This window comes from Lissotriton vulgaris, chromosome 6 (assembly GCF_964263255.1).
Source record: "Lissotriton vulgaris chromosome 6, aLisVul1.2, whole genome shotgun sequence".
NCBI classification, from domain to species: Eukaryota; Metazoa; Chordata; class Amphibia; order Caudata; family Salamandridae; genus Lissotriton; species Lissotriton vulgaris.
This window is the reverse complement of record NC_141694.1, coordinates 1,750,144,288-1,750,164,857: the sequence shown is the minus strand read 5'-3', so window position 1 is coordinate 1,750,164,857 and position 20,570 is coordinate 1,750,144,288. Positions and strand designations below refer to the sequence as shown.

The window sequence follows — 20,570 nt, the reverse complement described above, 5'->3', positions numbered from 1 at the left end:
AGTAAGAGGAGGGAACTTGGAACAATGAATCTTACAAAAATGACATTACATCAGTATGGTGTGATGACCTTTCCCCATCTCATTGTCCATTCACCATTTAAGAATACACGAATATTGAAACATTGGGGGGATGGTACATACACTGAGAATAGTATAACTAGGTAGGCTCAGTCAGTTAAATTGTCAGACTTGTCACGGACCTGTCACCGACCCAACATTGCGGCTGAAGACGGAGGATGCCACGGAGGTCAGAGACGCTGCTCGAGCACTCTGGCAGAAGAATCAGGAGAGAAGAGTCGGAGAGATTGCTGAGGGAGAAGAACCTGTCCATCTAGAAGGGAAAGAATCGAGCAGAGTAGCACCAGAGAGAAGTGTGACGCTGGTGTTGCACTCAGAAGATGTTACCTGTCCTGTCCTGAACCTGTCCTGATCTGTTGGCTCCTGACTGCTCAGGAGTCCGTTTCCAGCTCCATTGGCCAGGGGTTGGTCCTCACACCATTCTAGGTAAATATAAATCTATGTGGTATATCCTTGTACTGTTTTCCTAATCCACCCTTCCCAGGTACCAAAGTCATGAAATTGTACTAAGTCTTTATGTTTTGCTTTGATCATTAATTTCTCCTTGATAAGTTGGTGTTTGACATGTATTGGTATTTGACTCAAAAAATATTTGCATAGATACAGTTTTTAAAACTCTCCCGAGTCTGTGGTCATTCAAAGAAATAAAGGTAAATGTCATTGTATGCATATTATGCTAACAACCTGATCTATCGACCAGAGGAAAATAAGAGCTAAGGTGTTATGGTTTAGTAAAAACTGGTGTACAGATAAAATATATGGAATTTATCAAATGTGGGGCGGATGAAACATATATACCACATTCCAAGCAACATTTAGTTTTTGAGGGTATTCTAATCTCCCTGAACCAAAGGTTGAGAAGTGTTACAAGTGTCCATTTTCACTTTTGATAAATTCCAGTTCCTACCCCGGGGAAAGAAACGGACACATCGATTCCTCATCCCTCCCTGTTGATCAATTACTACAGATAAAATATATTACAAGTTAAAATAAGTCCTGATCTCCAGCGGTTGATTGCCAGCTTATTGTATGAATGCTTATGGGCCCAGGTGAGTTTTGTGTTTTAGAATAACCTGAGCTGGTATATTCCGCTGCATCAGTATTGTTGGTAGCAGAGCTATAGTTAGGTTTTAGTTAAGATATGTAGTTAGTTGTGTATTGGAATATTGATTCATGTATTAACCAAAACCTGTATGTATTATTTTATGTTGTCCAGAAATCCCCATGGATACTGAATAGCGGGCGGTAAGTGGAAGCCACACTGCAGTGAGGTTACTGGCCTTGATGAAAAAAGTGTGGAAAGTTAGGTAAAACTTGAGGCACTAGTTAGGGATTATTTTCTTGTATAAAAGTGAGAGTGATTGGTAGCAAAGGAGTTCGCTGGTGAAACTTTGGTCTTCTATCACCTAGAAAAGGGTAATACTGAAGGAGTAGCAAGTCCTTTGATGCTTGAGTGAAGAGTAAACAGAAGAAGTTTTACTCGTAGTGTGTGAAGGGTAAACGGAAAGTTTTACTCACAGCAGAAGAATTTAACTTTTCCTTGAAATTAGTAAATCAGGCACAGTAGCGAATGTTTTTACATTGTTAATTGATGAAATGTGTAAGTAAAACTTAAAGAAATTGAGCTTCACGTTACCTTGTAAAGGACGGGTCAGTCGCGGGTGCTGCACTGACATAACAGAGAGCCGCGCTGGGTTTGGTTGAGACAGAGGGTGTGTAGCGGAGTTAAAATTGTAAAGGAGGGGTGAGTACAGAGGAGCGAAACTGACGTCACGGGAAAGCCACGCAAGCATTTGTTGAAATAAATCAGTAAACTCGTTGTTGATTGGCCAGTAAAATAAAAGACATGCTGGCATTGGAAAAGCATTAGGGTAAAGGTAAACAATTAATTAAAAGTCAAAATAGAAGTTTCGGTGTTAATAGACAGTTGGGATTGCATGTGGAGCGTAGAGCCTACTATAATAGGGACCCGGCCGGACAGAAGACTCCTAGGTTTTGCCCGCAAACAATTTATTAGTAGAGATCCACCCAAAATGCACGGAGGGAAAAGGAAAATTAAATTTATGCAGAAAATTAAGAATTATTTTAAGAAAGATAAACCTATTAAAACTAGAGAAGGAATTATTATCCCTCCCCCAAAAACACCTGCATCATACAATTGTGTATGGTTATAAAATAGGATAGAATACACAAAAGGTGATGGAATATTATAATTTCCTGAGTATGGAACATTTAATGGAAGAGTTTTACACAATATGCGATTTCGCATGAATGAGTTAGAAACAAGACCCAGATTAACTCAGTATGAAGCATTAGAAGAATGGGAGACTGCTGCCTTTGAGTGAGATAGATCACGGTGGAGTGGTAACATAAGTACAGTTTATCCCAGATTTCCCTTGGAAACTCAAGATAATCAGATGAAACAATGGAAACACGCCATGGTAGTAGAAGGATTATATCCTATAATGACCACAGAAGAAACGACAGGAAGTAAATGTGCAGAGAAAACAAAACCTTCAATGACTGATAGTGGGGATTCAGTAGATCATTATTTTGAAGACATTCTAATGAAAAATCCTCCACCTTATCAAGAAGAAATAAATAGTATTACCCCAAGTGCCCCGCTTTTGAAAACACCCTTGGTTTCGCAGGTTGTACATGAGACTACATTGGAAGGGGTACTTCAAGAAAAAGAAAAAGAAGCAATAAATTACAATAGAAGTGAATTAATTCAGAAAATAATGCAACTAAATACAAGTCCTGAAGCACTAACGATACCAGTGTCTATAGGTCCTGTTGTTCCCTTATATGGGGATAATCAAAACTGTCCTAAAACTCCCATTCTGACTACACTGATCACCCAACCCAGAAAAGAAAGTATAATAATTTGTTGATCAGGCAAGTGAGTGCGAGTTGATAATTTCCCTAATGGATTTACCTATAAGAGAGCCAATAAATGATTCATTCAGAAAAGTCAGCCCTGGATGATCAAATGAAGTACAGATTGAAACTTCCACACTGTATTAACTCCAGAAGAAATAGAAAGGTGGACTCGAGAAATAGAAAGGCCAAAAACACAGTCAAATGTATTGGACTTTATTTAAATTAGGAGTAGAATTAGAAGAAATGATAGCTGGAAATGTAGGGATAGAAAGAATAAATACTTTCAGTGAAGAAGAGTTGCTATTTATATGCAGAAGCATCACCCGAAATATAAAAATATTACATGAACAATTAATTAATTTGGCTTCAGAAATGGGAATTGACATAGATAAATCTAAGGTATTGCAGAAACCATATCGAGCAGAATTTTCTGAAAAAGATTTAGAAAACATGAATGTCTCAGGAAGAAAATTACAAATAAAAGTACTATTGACATTGTTGCAAAAATGGGGAGATTTGGATAGGTGGAAAACAAGGTGGACAAAAAAAAAGGAAGAAGCACAGGCAAATAGAGTGACATCTGAGTATTTAATTAAAGAGGGAGATGGCAGATATATGGAATCAGCAGTCTATCTGGGTGTTAGGATCAATGCCAAGGTAGATACAATTGTTAAGGATGACTACCTACCAGTACTTAAGACCATTACTGCAGAGTTAAAAAGAATTAACTGTGTACATTTATCTTTATTAGGTAGAGTTAACGTCATTAAGATGACCATGTTCCCCAAGCTACTGTACCTCTTTCATACTATTCCCTTGGTTGTTGGTGAGGATGTGCTACGGTCTTTAGAAGCAGCCTTTGCGAATTTCATCTGGCAATATGGCAAAATTAGACGGTCTATGAAATATCTCTCATTACCGCTGGATAAGGGGGGCTAGAGGCTCCTAATATAAGATTTTATATGTTGAGCTGTCTCTTTAGCCAGATGACTATCCTATTAGATAGTGCCCAAAATACATCTGACCATTCATTTGGGGTTAAATACCCACCCTCCATTTTTGAGCTGCTGTTCGGCAAGGAGACCACCGGTGTACTTTTACGCAAAACGAATAAGCGTTATTATAACAAAAAACGATACAAGATATTGGAAAGTGCCTGGCAGGTTTGGAAAGGTATCCAGAAACTTCTGGGAATTTCGAAAATTTATTATTATACTGAACTTTGGAATTCTAGCCTGTTTCCGTTTTTAGGTAGTGATAGTCTTTGGGGTTTGTGGTAGGGACTAGGAATTAGAAGAGTTGGAGACTTGTATACTGGAGAGAGAATGCTAAGCTTGACTGAAATTTAGGGTAAATATCAAATTCCTGCTGCTCAAGGATTTACATTTTTGCAGTTGCAACAAACACTATCTAGAAGAAGGCCATATATCTCCCCAAGGGGTAAAAATACTGTGGTGGAATATATTGTAGGTGGGGGTGAAAATCAATCCTATCTATAAAGCCCTAATCTTAACTCTCCAGAATGATATCGATAAGATTGAATCAGTTTGGATGGTCAAATTAGGGGATCCTGCGGTTGATCTAGTAAAGGCGCTGGATTTGGCTGGGAAATGGTTCCGCTTTACAAATCTGAGAGCCCAGCATTATAAGACAATATTCAACTTATATTTTACCCCAGCTAAGTTATTTGGGTGGCGTACGAGGGATGATAGTAAATGTCCTAGATGAACTGAGGAAGCAGCTGATTTAGCCCATTTTTTTTTTCTGTGATAAGCTTTCAGAGATTCGTATGATTATCCAGATATTTTGGGAGGGGTTGCTAGGTATGGAGATCAGCCTATCCCCAACCCTAATGATTCTTGGGTATGACAGCAAATTAAAACTGAATAAGGACGAAGAAGCGTTTTTTTTTTCTCTGTGGCTATCCTTCGGATTATTCTGGCAGCAGGTTGGAATGATAGTAAGCCCCCGTCTTTTCAGATGTGGCTCTCTCGCCTTTTAGGGATTCATAATACTGAGTCTGCCCTCTATATTTTGTGTTTTACACTCTATAGGGGAAGAGGCAGGAAAACTAGTGAAGTAGGTTTAAAACTATGGGCCCCGCTAAAAATCTGGAGAGACTCTCGCCTACAGCCCTGTTGCTATCCTTTTCTAGCTGTAAACTGTGAAATGAATTATGATATTATCCACAGCTGCTACATCTGTAATGTTTCTTCTTTTTTTAACGCTTTGATACATGTATAGTGGTTTTATGCTAATTGTATACTGTATTTAATTAACTGTACCGGGTACTTAATAAAATTAAATAAAATGTTTTAAAAAAAAGAAAGAGGCAGAAAATGTGGAGAGGTTGTGTCCAATGAGGGAAGTCCCAGGAGAAGGATATATACGTCCCATGGACCGACGGGAAATTTTATCATTTACAAATGATTTTCCAAAACTAAGAGAAAAACCAGTGGAATGGTACATGCAAGTTGAAAGATTAGTGAAAGTCTCAAAAGTTGTGTTGAAGGATTTGGATGGGTTATTTGACATAGTTGTTCCTGCTGATTTATGGGCAGAATGTAAAATTACAGTAGATTGGCCTAGTGATGAGTACCCAAGAGATGCAAAGACAGGAGCCCTGTCAGAAGAAGTAATGAAAAAATATCATCAGGTAATCACTTATCTGAAAGGAAAGATTCCCCCAAAAGAAACTGATTGGATAAAAATCGACAGAACAACCCAAGAAAAAGATGAGTCAGTACATGCATATTAAGAACGACTTTTACAAGTGTTTAAGCAGTACCATGGGTTTGAAAACATTGGAAAGAAAGACATGACAAATTTTGTGTATCGTTTTGTGACTGGAGTAAGGTTAGCGATATCCCAAATGATTAAACAGCATATGTTATGTTGGCAAGCAAAGCCCATACGTGAAATCCTCAAGTGCGCAATGTACAGCAGGGATGAAATTGATAACCGACAAAATTTTTTGGAAGAAAAAGTGTGTGGGCTCAAGTTAAATCAGTAGAGCAGCAAGAACTTCAGCTAAATAATCAGGCAGAAAACCAAGGAAAGGTCAAGGTCAAGGTAAAAATAGTGGGGGTAAACCAAGAGGGAGAATGCAAAGAAGAGGCAAAGAAAAAGTTTCCCTGTCACGGGTACGGGAAATTGGGGCATTAGAAGAACGAGTGTAAGCTTATACAGAATAACAATGTCCAAAATAAAAATTTTAATCCACAGATGCTGGATGAGGTGTCAATGAGGCAACCGCAGCAGGTTGTACAGAGTCAATTGCCACCTGCCCCTATGCCAAATTTTGTGAGTCAAGTCAAGTACAGTGTGGACACCGGATTCCAGGAGGGAAGTGGTAAGAAAAATTCTATAACCCCACAGTTTCTTTTGCAGGATTCATTTTTTGAGGCAGACCTACAATGATGGTGCCGGAGAGGGGTGAAGAGGAGTGCGTACATGGCGCATCTTTGCCTATAGATCAGTCAGGTCCATATGTAGATGATCAGGTTGAAGGAAACAACATCACCTTCTTACTGGATACTGGTGCTACTGGCTCTACTGTGAGAACAGCAGACATACCAAACCTACCCCTCTTGGGAGAAGCGATCCAGGTAGTGGACATTTCTAATAAACAAATTAGGACCCCAATTACCAGACCAATGGAGGTATGTATTGTCAACTTTAGAGAAATGCATACATTTGTTGTGTGTGACTCAAGTCTGTGAACTTTCTAGGAACAGATTTATTGTGCAAAATGAAATGCACAATATTTTACAACATTTACACACAGGATGGTGTTGCAATTCCGACTCCTGATGAAGACGAAATATACAAAATAATGTTAGCTGAAAAGGCAACAGAAGTAAATGACATGTTTTCTATGATGACACCTACTGCGTTACCCGAAGATGTTCAAACAGTAAATCCTATTGTGTGGAATTTACTGGAAAAGAAGTAGGATTAACAGCAAATGTGGACCCAATAAAAGTAACTGTAAAATAAGGTGCAGTTCACCCAAATACCAGACAATACAAAATGAGTCAGAAAATAAAGCCGCAGAGATTGGATGAATGGTTGGATGAATGGTTGAGCAAGGCATTCTAAAAGAGATGATGAGCAGTTTTTGTAATTCACCTATAATTGGTATAAAGAAATCTAACGGAAAATATAGGGTGGTCCAAGATTTGAGAAAAATAAACAACATTGTCGTACCATGTTGTCCAATAGTGTCAAATCCAGCAGTGATCTTATATCAGATACCATGGAATGCAGGATGGTTCACTGTAATAGATTCATGCCATGCCTTTTTTTCCATTCCTCTGCATCCTGATAGTCACGTTTTGTTTTTGTTCAAATTTGATGAGCATATTTATGTTTGGAATCGTGGTCCACAAGGATACACTGAAAGTCCTTTGATTTTTAATAGGATTTTGAAAACATTTCTTGAATCTTTGGTGTTGCCCAATCAGTCTTGGTGCAGTACATTGACTACTTATTAGTTGCATCAAAAATTTGAAGTGATTGTGTTACTGATTCCATTGCATTACTAAATCATTTATCTAAAGGTTGACATAAAGTGTCACCAGAGAAATTATAATTTTGCACGACCTCAGTTAAATATTTGGGACACCAAATAGAAAGAGGAGTCAGAAGAGTGACCCTAGAAAGAATAAAAATAATAAGACATATGCAGTTACCACAGACCCAAAAAGAGATAAGGATGTTTCTGGGAGTCGTAGGTTATTGCAGGCGGTGGATTGTGGGATTTGCAGTACTAGCAAAACCTTTAATACAAATGACCAAGAAATGAGCAAAAGACCCAGTAGAGAGGGATGATGAAAGGAATGATGAAAGCATGACAGCTTTTGTAAAATTACGAAACTGTCTATGCCAGATTTTTCCAAAGAATTCGCATTATTCTGTGAAGAGAGAGATAATTGTGCACTTTCAGTCTTAACACAGAGACATAGCCTTATACGACGTCCAGTGACCTATTTTTCCGCTACATTGGACCCAGTGGCATCAGCATTGCTAGGGTGTCTAAAAGCTGTAGCTGCAACATGCATGAGTCTGGAACAAAGTGAATCCATTGTAATGGACACCCAGTAAAGGTGCATGTCCTACATGCAGTCGTGACTTTGTTGACAAGAACACAGACTCAGTACCTTACTCCTAGTCGGCTGACTAAATATGAGCGAGTGTTATTAGGGGCTGAGAATGTAACGATAGTCAGATGTACAGACTTAAACCCAGCAACCTTGTTACCAGATCCATATTTTGAGGAAGTAATAGAGGATGTTGATCATGAATGTCTCGATGTTACTGAATTAAGTACCAAACCACGTCCAGACATATAGGAAGAACCTTTAAAGAATGCAGAACATGAGCTGTTTGTAGATGGCTCGTGCATGTGCCATGAGGAAGGAGGATTGAGTGATGCTTATGCTCTGTGTGCATTGGCTAGAATAGTCGAAGCATCCTATTTACCAGGAGTCAAGTCTGCACAGATAGCCGAATTGATAGCTTTAATTAAAGCTTGCAAAGTTGGAAAATATTGGAGAGTGACCTTATACACTGACAGTCAATATGGTTACGCGGTTGTGCATGACTTTGGCCAGCTCTGCATGCAAAGGGATTTCATGACTTCTTCAGGAACCCTTATTAAAAATAGAAATTTTGTAAAAGAATTGAAGCAATTCAGTTGCCAAGAGAAGTGGCTGTGGTCAAATTTGCTGCTCACCAATCAGGAAATGATAAAGTAACAGCTGGTAATCGTTATCCTGACCAAGTGGCCCAACATTGAGCTAAATTCAAAATAGCAGTAAACAAAAAAATTGACGCATATGGAATCAGCTGCCAACTTAAGCTACTTGGGAATGTAGGAACATGGGAGGAAATGAGAGACTTACAAGATGAAGCAGAAGAAAAAGAAAAGGAGGAGTGGGAGAAAATAGGTTGTCAGAGAAGGGCGGATGTTGGATGGATTTATCTAGATGGAAGACCTATGTTACCTAACTGTATGCTTGCACCAATGGCTATAATTTATCATGGAGACACCCACATTGGCATAGATGCAATGATTAGACTTTTCCGACAAGATTGGTTCAATGTGGTTTAGGAATGTTGCAGAGAGTCTTTGCCAGAGCTGCTTAATTTGTCAACAAATGAAGCCTGGCTGTAAAACTCTGGTCTGCACAGGGAAGATTGGGAAAGCTGAGGGTCCATTCATAAGACTTCAGATTGATTTTAATTAAGTTACCTGCTTGTCGAGGATTGAAGTATGTACTTTTCATTATTTGTTTATTTTCAAAGTGGGTGGAGGCATACCCGACCAGGAGAAATGACAGCTTGACAGTGGCCAAACTTATACTGAGAGGACTCATACCTCGTTTTGGATTTCCAGTAACTATCGAATCAGACCGAGGGTCTCATTTTAGTACTGAAATAATTTGATTAATTTGTGAAGCATTTAAAATCGATCAAAAATTGCACTCTGCATACCGCTCAGAGGTTTCTGGAGTGGTAGAGCAACTGAAGTCAAGATCAAGTCAAGAATGGGAAAGGTGTGTGCATCCACCTCACTGGAGTGGCCTAATGCTTTACCTCTTGCCTGATGGGACTCAGAAGTATCCCAGACAAAAATACAGGCTTGAGTCCCCATGAAATACTCATGGGAAGGGCAATGAGGCAAGCATGTATACCAGGACACAAGCAGTTGAATATATCTGATGATTTGGTTCTGGGGTATTGCAAAGAGTTAGCTGACCTAGTGTGTTCAATCTCTCACCAGGTTGGGGAAGACACCATTGCCAGGCAGCCGAACCAAGCGCATGATCTGAATCCCGGTGACTGGGTAGTAGTGAAAATTCACACACAAGAGTCGTGCCTAGCACCAAGTTGGGAAAAGCCACGTCAGGTTATATTGGTTACGACAACAGCTGTGAAATGTGCAGGCTTGCCTAATTGGATACATGCAAGCCATACCAAAAGAGTACCAGCAACTCACGAAGTAGATTCACAACAAGCTCAAGCCGTTGAGGTGGCTGAAGGTTGTACAGCTGAAGGATCACAGTTAATAGAGCCTGAAGTAGCTGAAGAAGAACAACCTAGCACCAGCCAAGATGACTGGATCCCAGGAGTGTACATTCCTGAAATTATTGTGAGAACAAGAAGTCAAACTCAAGTAGACAGACAGACCGATAGTGAGGACGAGACAGGAATAGGATAATGCAGATTTTATTTAAAAAGCTAACATCGAATCTGAGGAGGACCAGATAAGGAAAGAGCAACTCAGACAGAAGAAAATAAAAGCAACACCCACGAGGCTAAGGAGGGACAGACAGGCATTAAAGAAAACGCCCAGGTAGAAGAAAATCAAGAAAATGTAAGACCTGAGCAGGGCCAGTTAAGAAAAGAAAAACAAGTTCAGGAAGGAGAAGGAGAACAAAGTGAAATCAAACAAACTGCTGAACTGGGTCAGAATAGAGTAGAAGAACGCATCCAGGCAGAAACGGTTAAGGTAATAAGCCCTGGACAAGGTCCGATAGAAAGGAATTCAGAAGACAGAAACAATCTCGTCATGCCACACATCAACGAAAACAAGAGAGTACTTGAAGAAACAGAAAGCACAGTGCCAGCTAAAAGGCTCAGGAAAGGTGATACTTGGCCTAGCATTATCAAGAGTCTCACATATAGCCTTAAGACAATAGGTGAAGAACCTGAACAAGCAAACGAAGTAACCAGTCAATCTGGAAATGAAATGAATGAATGAAATGAAATGAAATGAAATGAAAATCTATAAAGCACAACTGTCACTCCTAACGGAGTCTCCTGGCGCTAGCTACAACCGGTCAGATAGATGACTGAAACCTAGATAAGCTTTTGACAGTATTCAACAGATAACCCATAAATCCATGTTTTTAACTGTTTTCTAAACTGGCTCTCTTGTTTAATGGCCCTCAGTTAATTGGGCATGCTATTCCAAGCTTTGGCTCCCAGAACAGTGGCTGTCTTTCCGCCTCTGGTAACTAGCTTAAATGTTGGGACGCAAAGCAAATTAGCCGTGGTTGACCTTAATGTTCTTGTCGTGATATATGGCTTACATCTTGCTGAAAGATATCCCGGACCTAGCTTGTGGAAGGCCCTAAATGTTGTCAGGATCAGTTTAAACAGAATTCTCTTACAAATCGGTAACCCATGGAGGGTCTCTAATGCAGCTTTAGCCGAAGCTCTGCGTGGCAGACCCAGCACCAATCTGGCTGCTGCGTTCTGGACTACCTGTAATCTCCTTAGGGTGGTTTTATTGGTTCCCACAAGGAGACTATTACAGTAGTCCAATCTTGATGATATCAGGGCCACTGCCACGGTCTTTCTAGCTCCCAGGGGAATTAGACTGAAGAACTTTCTCAAGGTTTTTATAAACCCAAAACAAGTCCCGATCAGTTTCAGGACATGAGGCTTAAAAGACAGACCAGAGTCGAACCAGACCCCTAGGTTTCTAGCCACTTCCACAGTTGATGGCCGTGCTGTAGTGTCATCTGGCCACCAATCCTTTGGCTGGAAAGGATTGTCTTTCCCAATTGGTAAAATTTCTGTCTTGCTGGTATTGCAGCAGAGATGATTTTCTCTCATCCACTGCAACACAGCCTTCAGGCAGTTTTTAAAATGTTCCTCTGCCTTGGTGTTGGCCTTATCCAATGAGAGGATCAATTGGGTGTTGTCGGCGTACGAAGTTATCTCGATCCCATAGTTGGATATCAATGAGACGAGTGGGGCCATATATACATTAAATAACAGAGGACTCAGAGAAGCCCCCTGCGACACCCCTGTAGAAATGACTTGTACTGGTGACCTGAATGATCCCAGCGCGATTGATTGTGTCCTGTTAGTCAAAAACGATGTTATCCATGACAAGGCTTGATCTGATATGCCACATGCTCTTAATCTGGTAAGCAGGACTTTATGGACAGTCAACAGATAAACAAAGAAGGAGAATTCCACGATTAAAAAGACTGAATAATACGTTCAAGGGTCCTGAATGGACATATGTCATTCTTGAAGATTTTGAGAATCTGGAAATAAATGGAGATAGTGATGAAGAATTGAATGCTGATCGAATTGACGAGGAAGTGAGACAAACTTGAAAGAATAACTCCCGAGGTTGTATTCTGTACAAAAGTCAAAAAGAGGGGAGAAATTTCCACAGTCTAAAAAGGCAGATAATAGAGCTTCTGGAAACCCGAAACGAAGCTGTATAAAAAGATGCTGTAGAACGTGTATATGTAGCCTATTTTTAGCACTTATAGTATGGTTAGGGCTGACAGTAGCCATTCCCTATCTAATGACTGCAAATAAAAGGAATGACACTAATGCACATGGAAAGGTAGCTAACATTAAGCAAGACAGAGTAGAATTAGAAGCACCAGATGAGATAGAATTACATCACAGTGTGAATAAAAATGAGACAGATTTAAATGTTTTTGCTAATTTGTTAGTACATTATGTAGAAACCATGGAAGTTGGTGATTGTTATGTGTGTATGAAATTACCGACATCAGTAGCAGAAGGAGTAACATATCATCGTTTACCATTTGACATGGTATTTCATGTAGTATTTTAGATCGTTTATTTATAGAACTTGGAAATTACAATATTATTATTCTAACATAGATGTGCTTTTTTCTGATATTCCCCTGCGTAGAAATATGAACCCTGTCCTTAGTAGTAGAGATTCACAATTCATGGGTGAATATTTTTAAACAATGAAAACAATAGATATAGCTGAAGCACATAAGGATAATCTAACATGCAGGTTACATGAAGAATAAAATATATTTTTGAAGGGAGTAGAGAAAAGGAGACAGGATTTCCATAGAAGGGCTACTGAACCGAAACCACAGATACCTAAGAGGGCTGAGAGGGAAAATGTTATTGTAACTGGCAAGACTCATACTGCTATGTCCCTGGACCTTGAAAAGAAAGGGAAAATCTGTCTCCAAGGGTTAAAAAACAGGATATAACAATATATTTATTGATTCCAGTGAATGTTAGCATAATTTTCTGATAATAAGGGGATGGGGACTAAAAGGTGGAACTGATTCAGTATTACCTGGAGTTGATTATGTTTGTGGGAACAAAGCTTACTTTAAGCTGCCTGACCACTGGTATGGGAGTTGCTATTTCGGAATAGTGTTCCCAAAAGTATACCATATAAAAAGAATCACTTGAAGCAATGATGAAAATAACGGACTAACAAGCAAGAAAAGAGATAGTTTTTCAGAAATTGTAGGAGATATATTCACTGCATTGATACATTCAGTAGGAGTAATTCTGAATACACAAAGAATTTATCAGTTATCTACAGTGGTGGATCGCTTATCGACTGATACTGCTGGAGGATTCTTATTGATCAATAGCGAATTAGTTGCGGTCAGATCCATCGTTTTGCAAAATCGACTTGCTCTTGACATATTACTGCAAAACCAAAGGGGATGATGGACGGAGTGTTAAACATTGCAAGCACTCACCCCCAGTCAACTGATCTGGGTTAAATCCCTCGTCATTATTTAGCTCACTCCACCACCCCAGTTCAGACATGGCCATATGCAAATCAGCCTGACCCTGTGCCTCATGGGAACAGTCCAGCCCGAACTGCCGTGCCATGTCTTCCCTGGACCGGAAACAAGCATCCTGGGACCAGTTTCTGGCTAATCAGCTGTCATCAGCCAGGCTATCTTGCATCCAGTGGCAAAGTGAGCAAGGTACCGACGTTTGGGCATACCCTGCCAACATAGGGCGAACAAAGCAAAACCAAAAGGGGATGATGGATGGAGTATTGACCATTGCAAGCACTCACCCCCAGTCAACTGATCTGGGTTTAATCCATCATCATTATTTAGCTCACTCTGCCACCCCAGTTCAGACATGGCCATATGCAAATCAGTCTGACCCTGTGACTCATGGGGACAGTCCAGGCCGAACTGCCAAGCCATGTTTTCCCAGGACCGGAAACAAGAAACCTGGGACCGGTTTCTGGCTAATCAGCCGTCATCAGCCAGGCTAACTTGAATCCAGTGGCAAAGTGAGCAAGGGACCCACGTCTGGGCATACCCTGTCAGCTTAGGGCAAACAAAGCAAAATCAAAGGGGATGATGGGCGGAGTGTTGAACATTGCAAATACTCACCCTCAGTCGACTGATCTGGGTTTAATCCATCATCATTCTTTAGCTCACTCCGCCACCCCAGATCAGACATGGCCATATGCAAATCAGTCTGTCCCTGTGCCTCATGGAACAGTCCAGCCTCAACTGCCAAGCCATGTGTTACCTGGACCGGAAACAAGCCTCCTGGGACCGGTTTCTGGTTAATCAGGAGTCTTCAGCCAGGCTAGCTTGAATCCAGTGGCAAAGTGAGCAAGGGACCCACGTCTGGGTATACCATGCCAACTTAGGTCCAGGAAAGACATGGCTTGGCATCATCCCCTTCGGTTTTGCCTTGATATATTAATGGCAAAAGAGGGCAGAGTCTGTAAACTGTTGAAGGCACAACATTGTTGCACCTACATACCTGACCAAAGTATTGAAATTGGGAGATATGTAAAAAATATCACAAATTTTGATGAAAAATTGAAACCACTGGAAGTTGACAGTGTACGGAAGAAACTGCCAAATAGTAGTTCTTCATTAGGTAGTTGGTTTTCTAATGTAGGAAGAAGTATTATAGGTACAAATACTGATGCCATTATTGGGAATAACACTATTAATTTTAACAATAATAATTTGGTGCAAATGCTCCAGAAAAAGAAAATGGTATGGAGTGAATGAAAAAGGGAGGAAAAGAAAATATGATGAAATTCAGCTTGAAGAAATAAAAGGAAATTTTTATAAAAGAATGAAAGGTTTTCAAAAGAGAAAAGCAATGAAAAATTCAACCCCATAAAACAAAGTCATGAGATTTTACTAAGTCTTTATGTTTTGCTTTGATCATTAATTTCTCCTTGATAAGTTGGTGTTTGACTTGTATTGGTATTTCACTCACAAAATATTTACATAGATAAAACTTTTAAAACTCTCCCAAGTCTGTGGTCAGAAATAAAGGTAAATGTCATTTTATGCCTATTATGCTAACAACCTGATCTATCGACCAGATTAAAATAAGAACTAAGGTGTAAAGGTTTGGTAAGAATTGGTGAGCAGGTAAAATATATTACAAGGTAAACTAGGTCCTGATCTGGATGATTGACAGCTTATTGTATGAATGTTTATGGGCCCAGGTGAGTATGGTATTTTAGAATAACCAGAGCTTGTAAATTCCGCTGCATCACTAGGAGTGGCATTTGCCAACACTTTCTCTGCCTATTATATACGGGCCAAACAAAGAGACAAATACGATGCAAAATCATCAGCCATAGGTCCTGCATTAGTAACAAGAAGCTATCATTTTCACTCTGAAGAAAATCATCATGCAGAAGATCATTTGCAGTGGTTTCTTCACCAAGAAATAAAAAGGAACACCAGGATAAATGATCCACTTAGAAGGTTGAAAATTCAGGAAGCCTTGTGATTTTTAAGAACTAGTAGCGTAATTAGGGCTTCAATGAACGACTAGTCTGGCAAAGCTTGTACACAAATAATGTAGTGACAAATAAAACTTTTGCAATTACCCTGTTTCTCGAAACGTATTGCATTCAGTTCAAAGCTGCTTTGTAATGAATGAACCTAAACCTTTAGGTTGTTTCATTTATAAATCCAATGAGAGTTATCCAAGAGTATGGGTTGCATAAATTGGCTTGTGTATCTAAATAATGATATTGTTTTATTGCTAGCTTCAAAAATTTCATGCGTTTATATAATTCAATTCTTCCATTGATATTTGCTATCCTTTATGTAATCATAGGTTTCCAAATGTTTCTTTACAGTAAAATGAAGGTAACTTCAAAGGATGCTTTCTTATGCAATGCTTTGAGTTGAATAACTTTATGTACTAAGGACAAGGGTAACCCTACTCACAAGGAACGAGGGTATCAACTATGCAACAAAGAACAATGGTTCCTGTGGTCAATGTATACACTATTTGATAATTTAAAAAAAAAGCTCATTGACATGTAATCGTGGGAACAAATTGTCAGAGAGAGAATCAAGACCATACACACCAAGGGTATCAAAAAAGTTATTTTACTTAATTTTTCACTTTGTGTCATAGAGTCAAACAGACAGTGTGCTCAGTGTCCCAAGTGGCCTAGAACCTAAAAAAGGAGTGACAGTTTTGTGACATACATAAGGTTTCAATTTGTGCAAAAGGACCACAGGTATGTATAAATCGATATTAGCAGCCTTCTGACAAAATAATAGATGATGTAAAAAGTGGTGTGTTTTAATATGTGACGACAGCGTTTCAACTCCAGGGGCAATTAAGGGGTCTCATCAGCACCAAACAATATGGAACACCTGGAGTAAGAACAATTGACTGTCAGTGTGAAAGGTACACATCAATAGAATTGTGGCTCAAGACAGCACGCAGAAGGAAAAAATGTGTACTCACAGAGGGGCCCATTCGGGTGCCCAATGTGAGAGAAAAGAGGGAACTGACAGTCCAGCAATATTTGGTACAGCGTTCAAGTCACAGGTTAATGCAGTAGAGTTCCATCCAAATATGAAAGATATTACATGTATATTACTCCTTCCGACTTCCAAAGATAGCCGGGGGTCCAAGATCCAGGGTACCGATCTCTAATGGTTAAAATGTCACCAATATAATCACCAACAAAGAAGAAGAACACGTCCTATTGTCAGTGATGTCCAAACACGGCTGCAGAAGTCAGCAGGCCGATATGGAGCGAGAGGAAGGAAATGAGCCCTTCTTCACTAAAAGCCATCAAGTGGTAGGATGTAACAGCATCAAAAGAATGGCAAATTAACCATTCTCTGCTGGTATGTTGTAACATTGCCATGAAATGTACAATATTCAAACCCAACAATCTGTCACTGTGGCTCTATTGTCAATGATGATAAGAAAGAAACATTTGCATAAATGCACCACAGCGCAATTTTTACCATTTGCAGTTGAGTGAGGTTATCCTGCAACTTCGGTGCCCAGGGGTCAGCTGTCAGGGGCCTATTCTCAGAGCACTCAACCCCTGCATGATGTGGTACTCCACCAGGGCCGAACTGGCCAAGTATGCATGTGTCGATATGGTATTTCTATCGCGCAAACCTAACTAAAAGGCAGCGGCGTTTCCATTGGGCATCTTCCCTGGGGGCTGGGCCAATGAGCGGCTCTCTGTCACTTTCTCCTGCTCCCCAAGGTTCACTGCAACAGGCACTGCGATGGGGAGTGGGGAGGAGGGGGGCTTCAGGAGAGAGAGACTTGTGCATTGTGTCTGGGGCTAATTAGCCATGCTCACCACCAGTGGTGCTCTCTTGGGAATCGCTGTGAGAGACAAAACGTCTGGCATCAACGGTACAGCCCAGGGCATCTGCATTAGGAGCAAAGACGTACATGAAACAGAGCAGCAGGTATTGTGGGAGGCCAAATAAATACACAACTGTACCAGTGGAAATTAAGGACAATAGACAGATTTTTGGGGAACTTCTATAAGATATATCCCTGGAAATGTTAGAGCGCAAATGTGAGAGTCCACAAATAACTGAGGAACCCAGTCTGCAGTGATATTAAATTGTGTGCCTGACAAGAGCTCCTAAGTGTTGCCAGATAAGAGGCGGACAGACGCTGCACTCACGCCATCTGTACAGAGCCCCTTGCTGGTGTAGTGGAATGACTGCAGCATCTCACACTGCTCCAGCAGACCCCATCAGCTGGGCAGGAAGTCCCGTTTGGAATCATGTCTGGGACAACTCCTGCAGGAAAGGAAACAAGCACAAGCGCGCGCCTCACGCGGCAGCAGGGGAAGAGAGAGTAGGGGGCCTGCGCGATTCCCTTGCGGGAGCGAGCAGCAAGGCATGTTAATTGATAACATATGGCGCCAGTTGCTCGCTCCCGCAAGGGAATCGCTAAACATGCACGCATTGCCACGTTTTTGTGCGTAAAAGGGAACTGACGGCTAAAGGTCTCTTTCCTATGCAGCGCAAGCGCGCTGCATAGGCGAGACCTAAAAAGGAGGTATTAGAGTACTACAAGTACCAGCTCCCTACAATACCAATTTAAACACACACAATAAATGCTGGTGGTAATGTCATCACAAAAAAAGACAATCTCATGCACTAGAAACAATGATTGTTTTAAGGACAAGAAACCTAACACGCCTTTAGATGGCATGCTTCACCCTAGGGTTCCTCCTCACCCCATAGATTACTTAATACGGTGTGGGCTACAACTCCTGTGCAGAAGAGGATCTCTTGAGAATGATAACTCTATGTGTGCAGTGGTGCGGGTAAAGGGAAGAGTGCAGACATGAATTAGTAAGAAGAGCTAAAGCTGCCTCTTAGTGGGACTACCGGTCTTCATTTACATCCCCAAGAAATAGGATTAAAAATAAAGAGGAAACCTCTTCAACCCTAATGTAAACGATGTAGCAATCATGTGATAGGTCAACATGTTTTAGCCAATATTATCCCTGTAGTGGGTGACCTAGGCTTTCACCCACGAATAAATAGTCATTATGCAAACTTCTTAATAGAAGAAAATACTCAAAATATTATATTAGCAATTGCATGTTAAAACCTCTAACCTTGGGTTTTATCTTTGCTTTGTGAGCAACTAAATAATATTCTCTTCCCTAAAAAGATTTGTTGTTTGGGCTGTAGGATTCCAAGTGTTATTGTTCAGCTGGGTCGATCTTTAAGCAACGGGCACATATGCTCAATGGATATTTATCTTCTTGAAATAACTGGCTTTTGATCTAAACATATCAGCCCTCGACATGGATATAAAATTAATTTCTCTAGTTTGCCTAAGAGTGGGCATGTACTGAAAATATTAATAATTTTCTTTTTTTTCCAGAATGCCGTCCACGAGAAAAATTCCCCACTAAGCGATAAATGATATCTATGGAAAAATTATACATCTAGCAAAGGAGGAGGCTCCAATGGCCTATATTTTAGTCGTCTCACACAATACAACTACACAGTGTGACCTTAGAAAATGAAGGTAATTTACCAATTGGTGTAGGCTAATCATGTTAAAAAAAAACGTCCAGAAAGTGTAGGAAATGAGCAGGAACTCGGAGATTAAAACCTGAAATGTTACTGCTCTCTTTCTGTTATCAAAGAAATTTCAGAACCTGGACTGTTTTTCCACTAATGTTTTTTTCCATATTTGGGGGATCCAGACGTGATTTTTCCAGACAGAATATATTCGGCTGGAAAAATCACATACGGCTTTAGATGCAGTAGCAGCCAAGTCCCATCTACCATTTTTTTCTGGAGGGGAGTATACAGTGCTCCACCTCCCAGGAAACACCTTTCCGGTCCCTCCTTTACTCCTCCAACCTTCAACTCCTCCACCCCTCCGTCCCCCCACCCCCCACCCCCACACACACACACTCTTCACACCAACATCAGGCCCATCTATACATTAACTATTTGCTCAGTGAAGGTGGTAAATGTATGTGGTAAATCCCCGAAGAATGGCAACTTGTGTGTGATTTTAAGGCTGGAAAAATTGGTCCCACACAGTAACTCCCTGTTCCAAGGGATTCAACTCGCAGCTGCACAGAACTCAGGTGACTTTACCAGGTGGTAACAGTACGATTGCATGCAATTCCACTGTGCCCACAGTGCTGTGCAAACTTTGAAAAGAGTATTCAAATAAATGACAGCATTAAGGCGGTGCAAAAAACACAAAGGCATTCAGGTGAATGGATTCTGGTGACTGTAATGCAATGGTGTATGAGAATGTTACACGGCGGATGCTGCTCTAATGTTCAGCCGATAGATTGACAGCTCATTGGAGAGTTTAGGGCATTTTTTATACAATACGCAAAAAAAAACTGGTAACCAAAATAGGGGCTTTGATATCATTGGTTGCATCAGGTACAGGTGCACAAGAGTACAAGGGGCCCACTACACTCTAGTTAGTGAAATCTTTTACTTCCCAGCTTCTATGAGCACTCTGACCCAGATATGTCGTACTTTAGGTTGTGCATGGGAGCTAGGAATTTCTTTTGGCTGTGCAAAGGTGCTATCCGTCTACAAGCGCCTTCTTCCAGTTATTTCTTACTTCTCCATGTATAAAAGAGCATGCCACCCAGAAGCACCCTCTTCGAGGTACTGTGTATTTCTTTCTCCTCACTTGTATTGGTGACTCACAGCATACTTGCTGCGCTACTGACCCAAGTTACATAGACTCATGATTAGGAAAGCAGGATACATTTTCTTCTCAAGTACGTCAAAAGGGTCATTTCAGGGTCAGCATTCTTCTCAATAACCTGCAAAAAAGCAAATATGATTCGTCTATAAGAGATACGTTCCTGTTAATTCATGTTTAACAGTTTCATCAACAACATCATCGAATAAATGTAAAGACACAGAAATGGGTTCAATCGTGGGTCACATCTGTGCATGATACACTACTGGAAGATAACTGTGCTACCTAATTTGTACTCTGCCAGCTCTGTCTCCTCCCTTTTACAATAATCTGCATTTAAAACATTCGAC

The 20,570-nt window shown here is 40.4% G+C and overlaps 1 protein-coding gene across 1 annotated transcript in view; it reads right to left on the bottom strand.

Annotated features, from left to right (window-relative positions):
• Positions 1 to 20,337, bottom strand: part of LOC147709413 (xanthine dehydrogenase/oxidase-like) — a 1,362,843-nt gene extending 1,342,506 nt beyond the window's left edge. Inside the window, exon 1 of the mRNA XM_086927983.1 lies at positions 20,284 to 20,337. Coding sequence (XP_086784109.1) covers positions 20,284 to 20,314 — 31 coding nt within the window. The 5' untranslated portion in view covers positions 20,315 to 20,337. The remainder of the gene's footprint in view (positions 1 to 20,283) is intronic.
• Between the last annotated feature and the right edge of the window lie 233 nt (positions 20,338 to 20,570).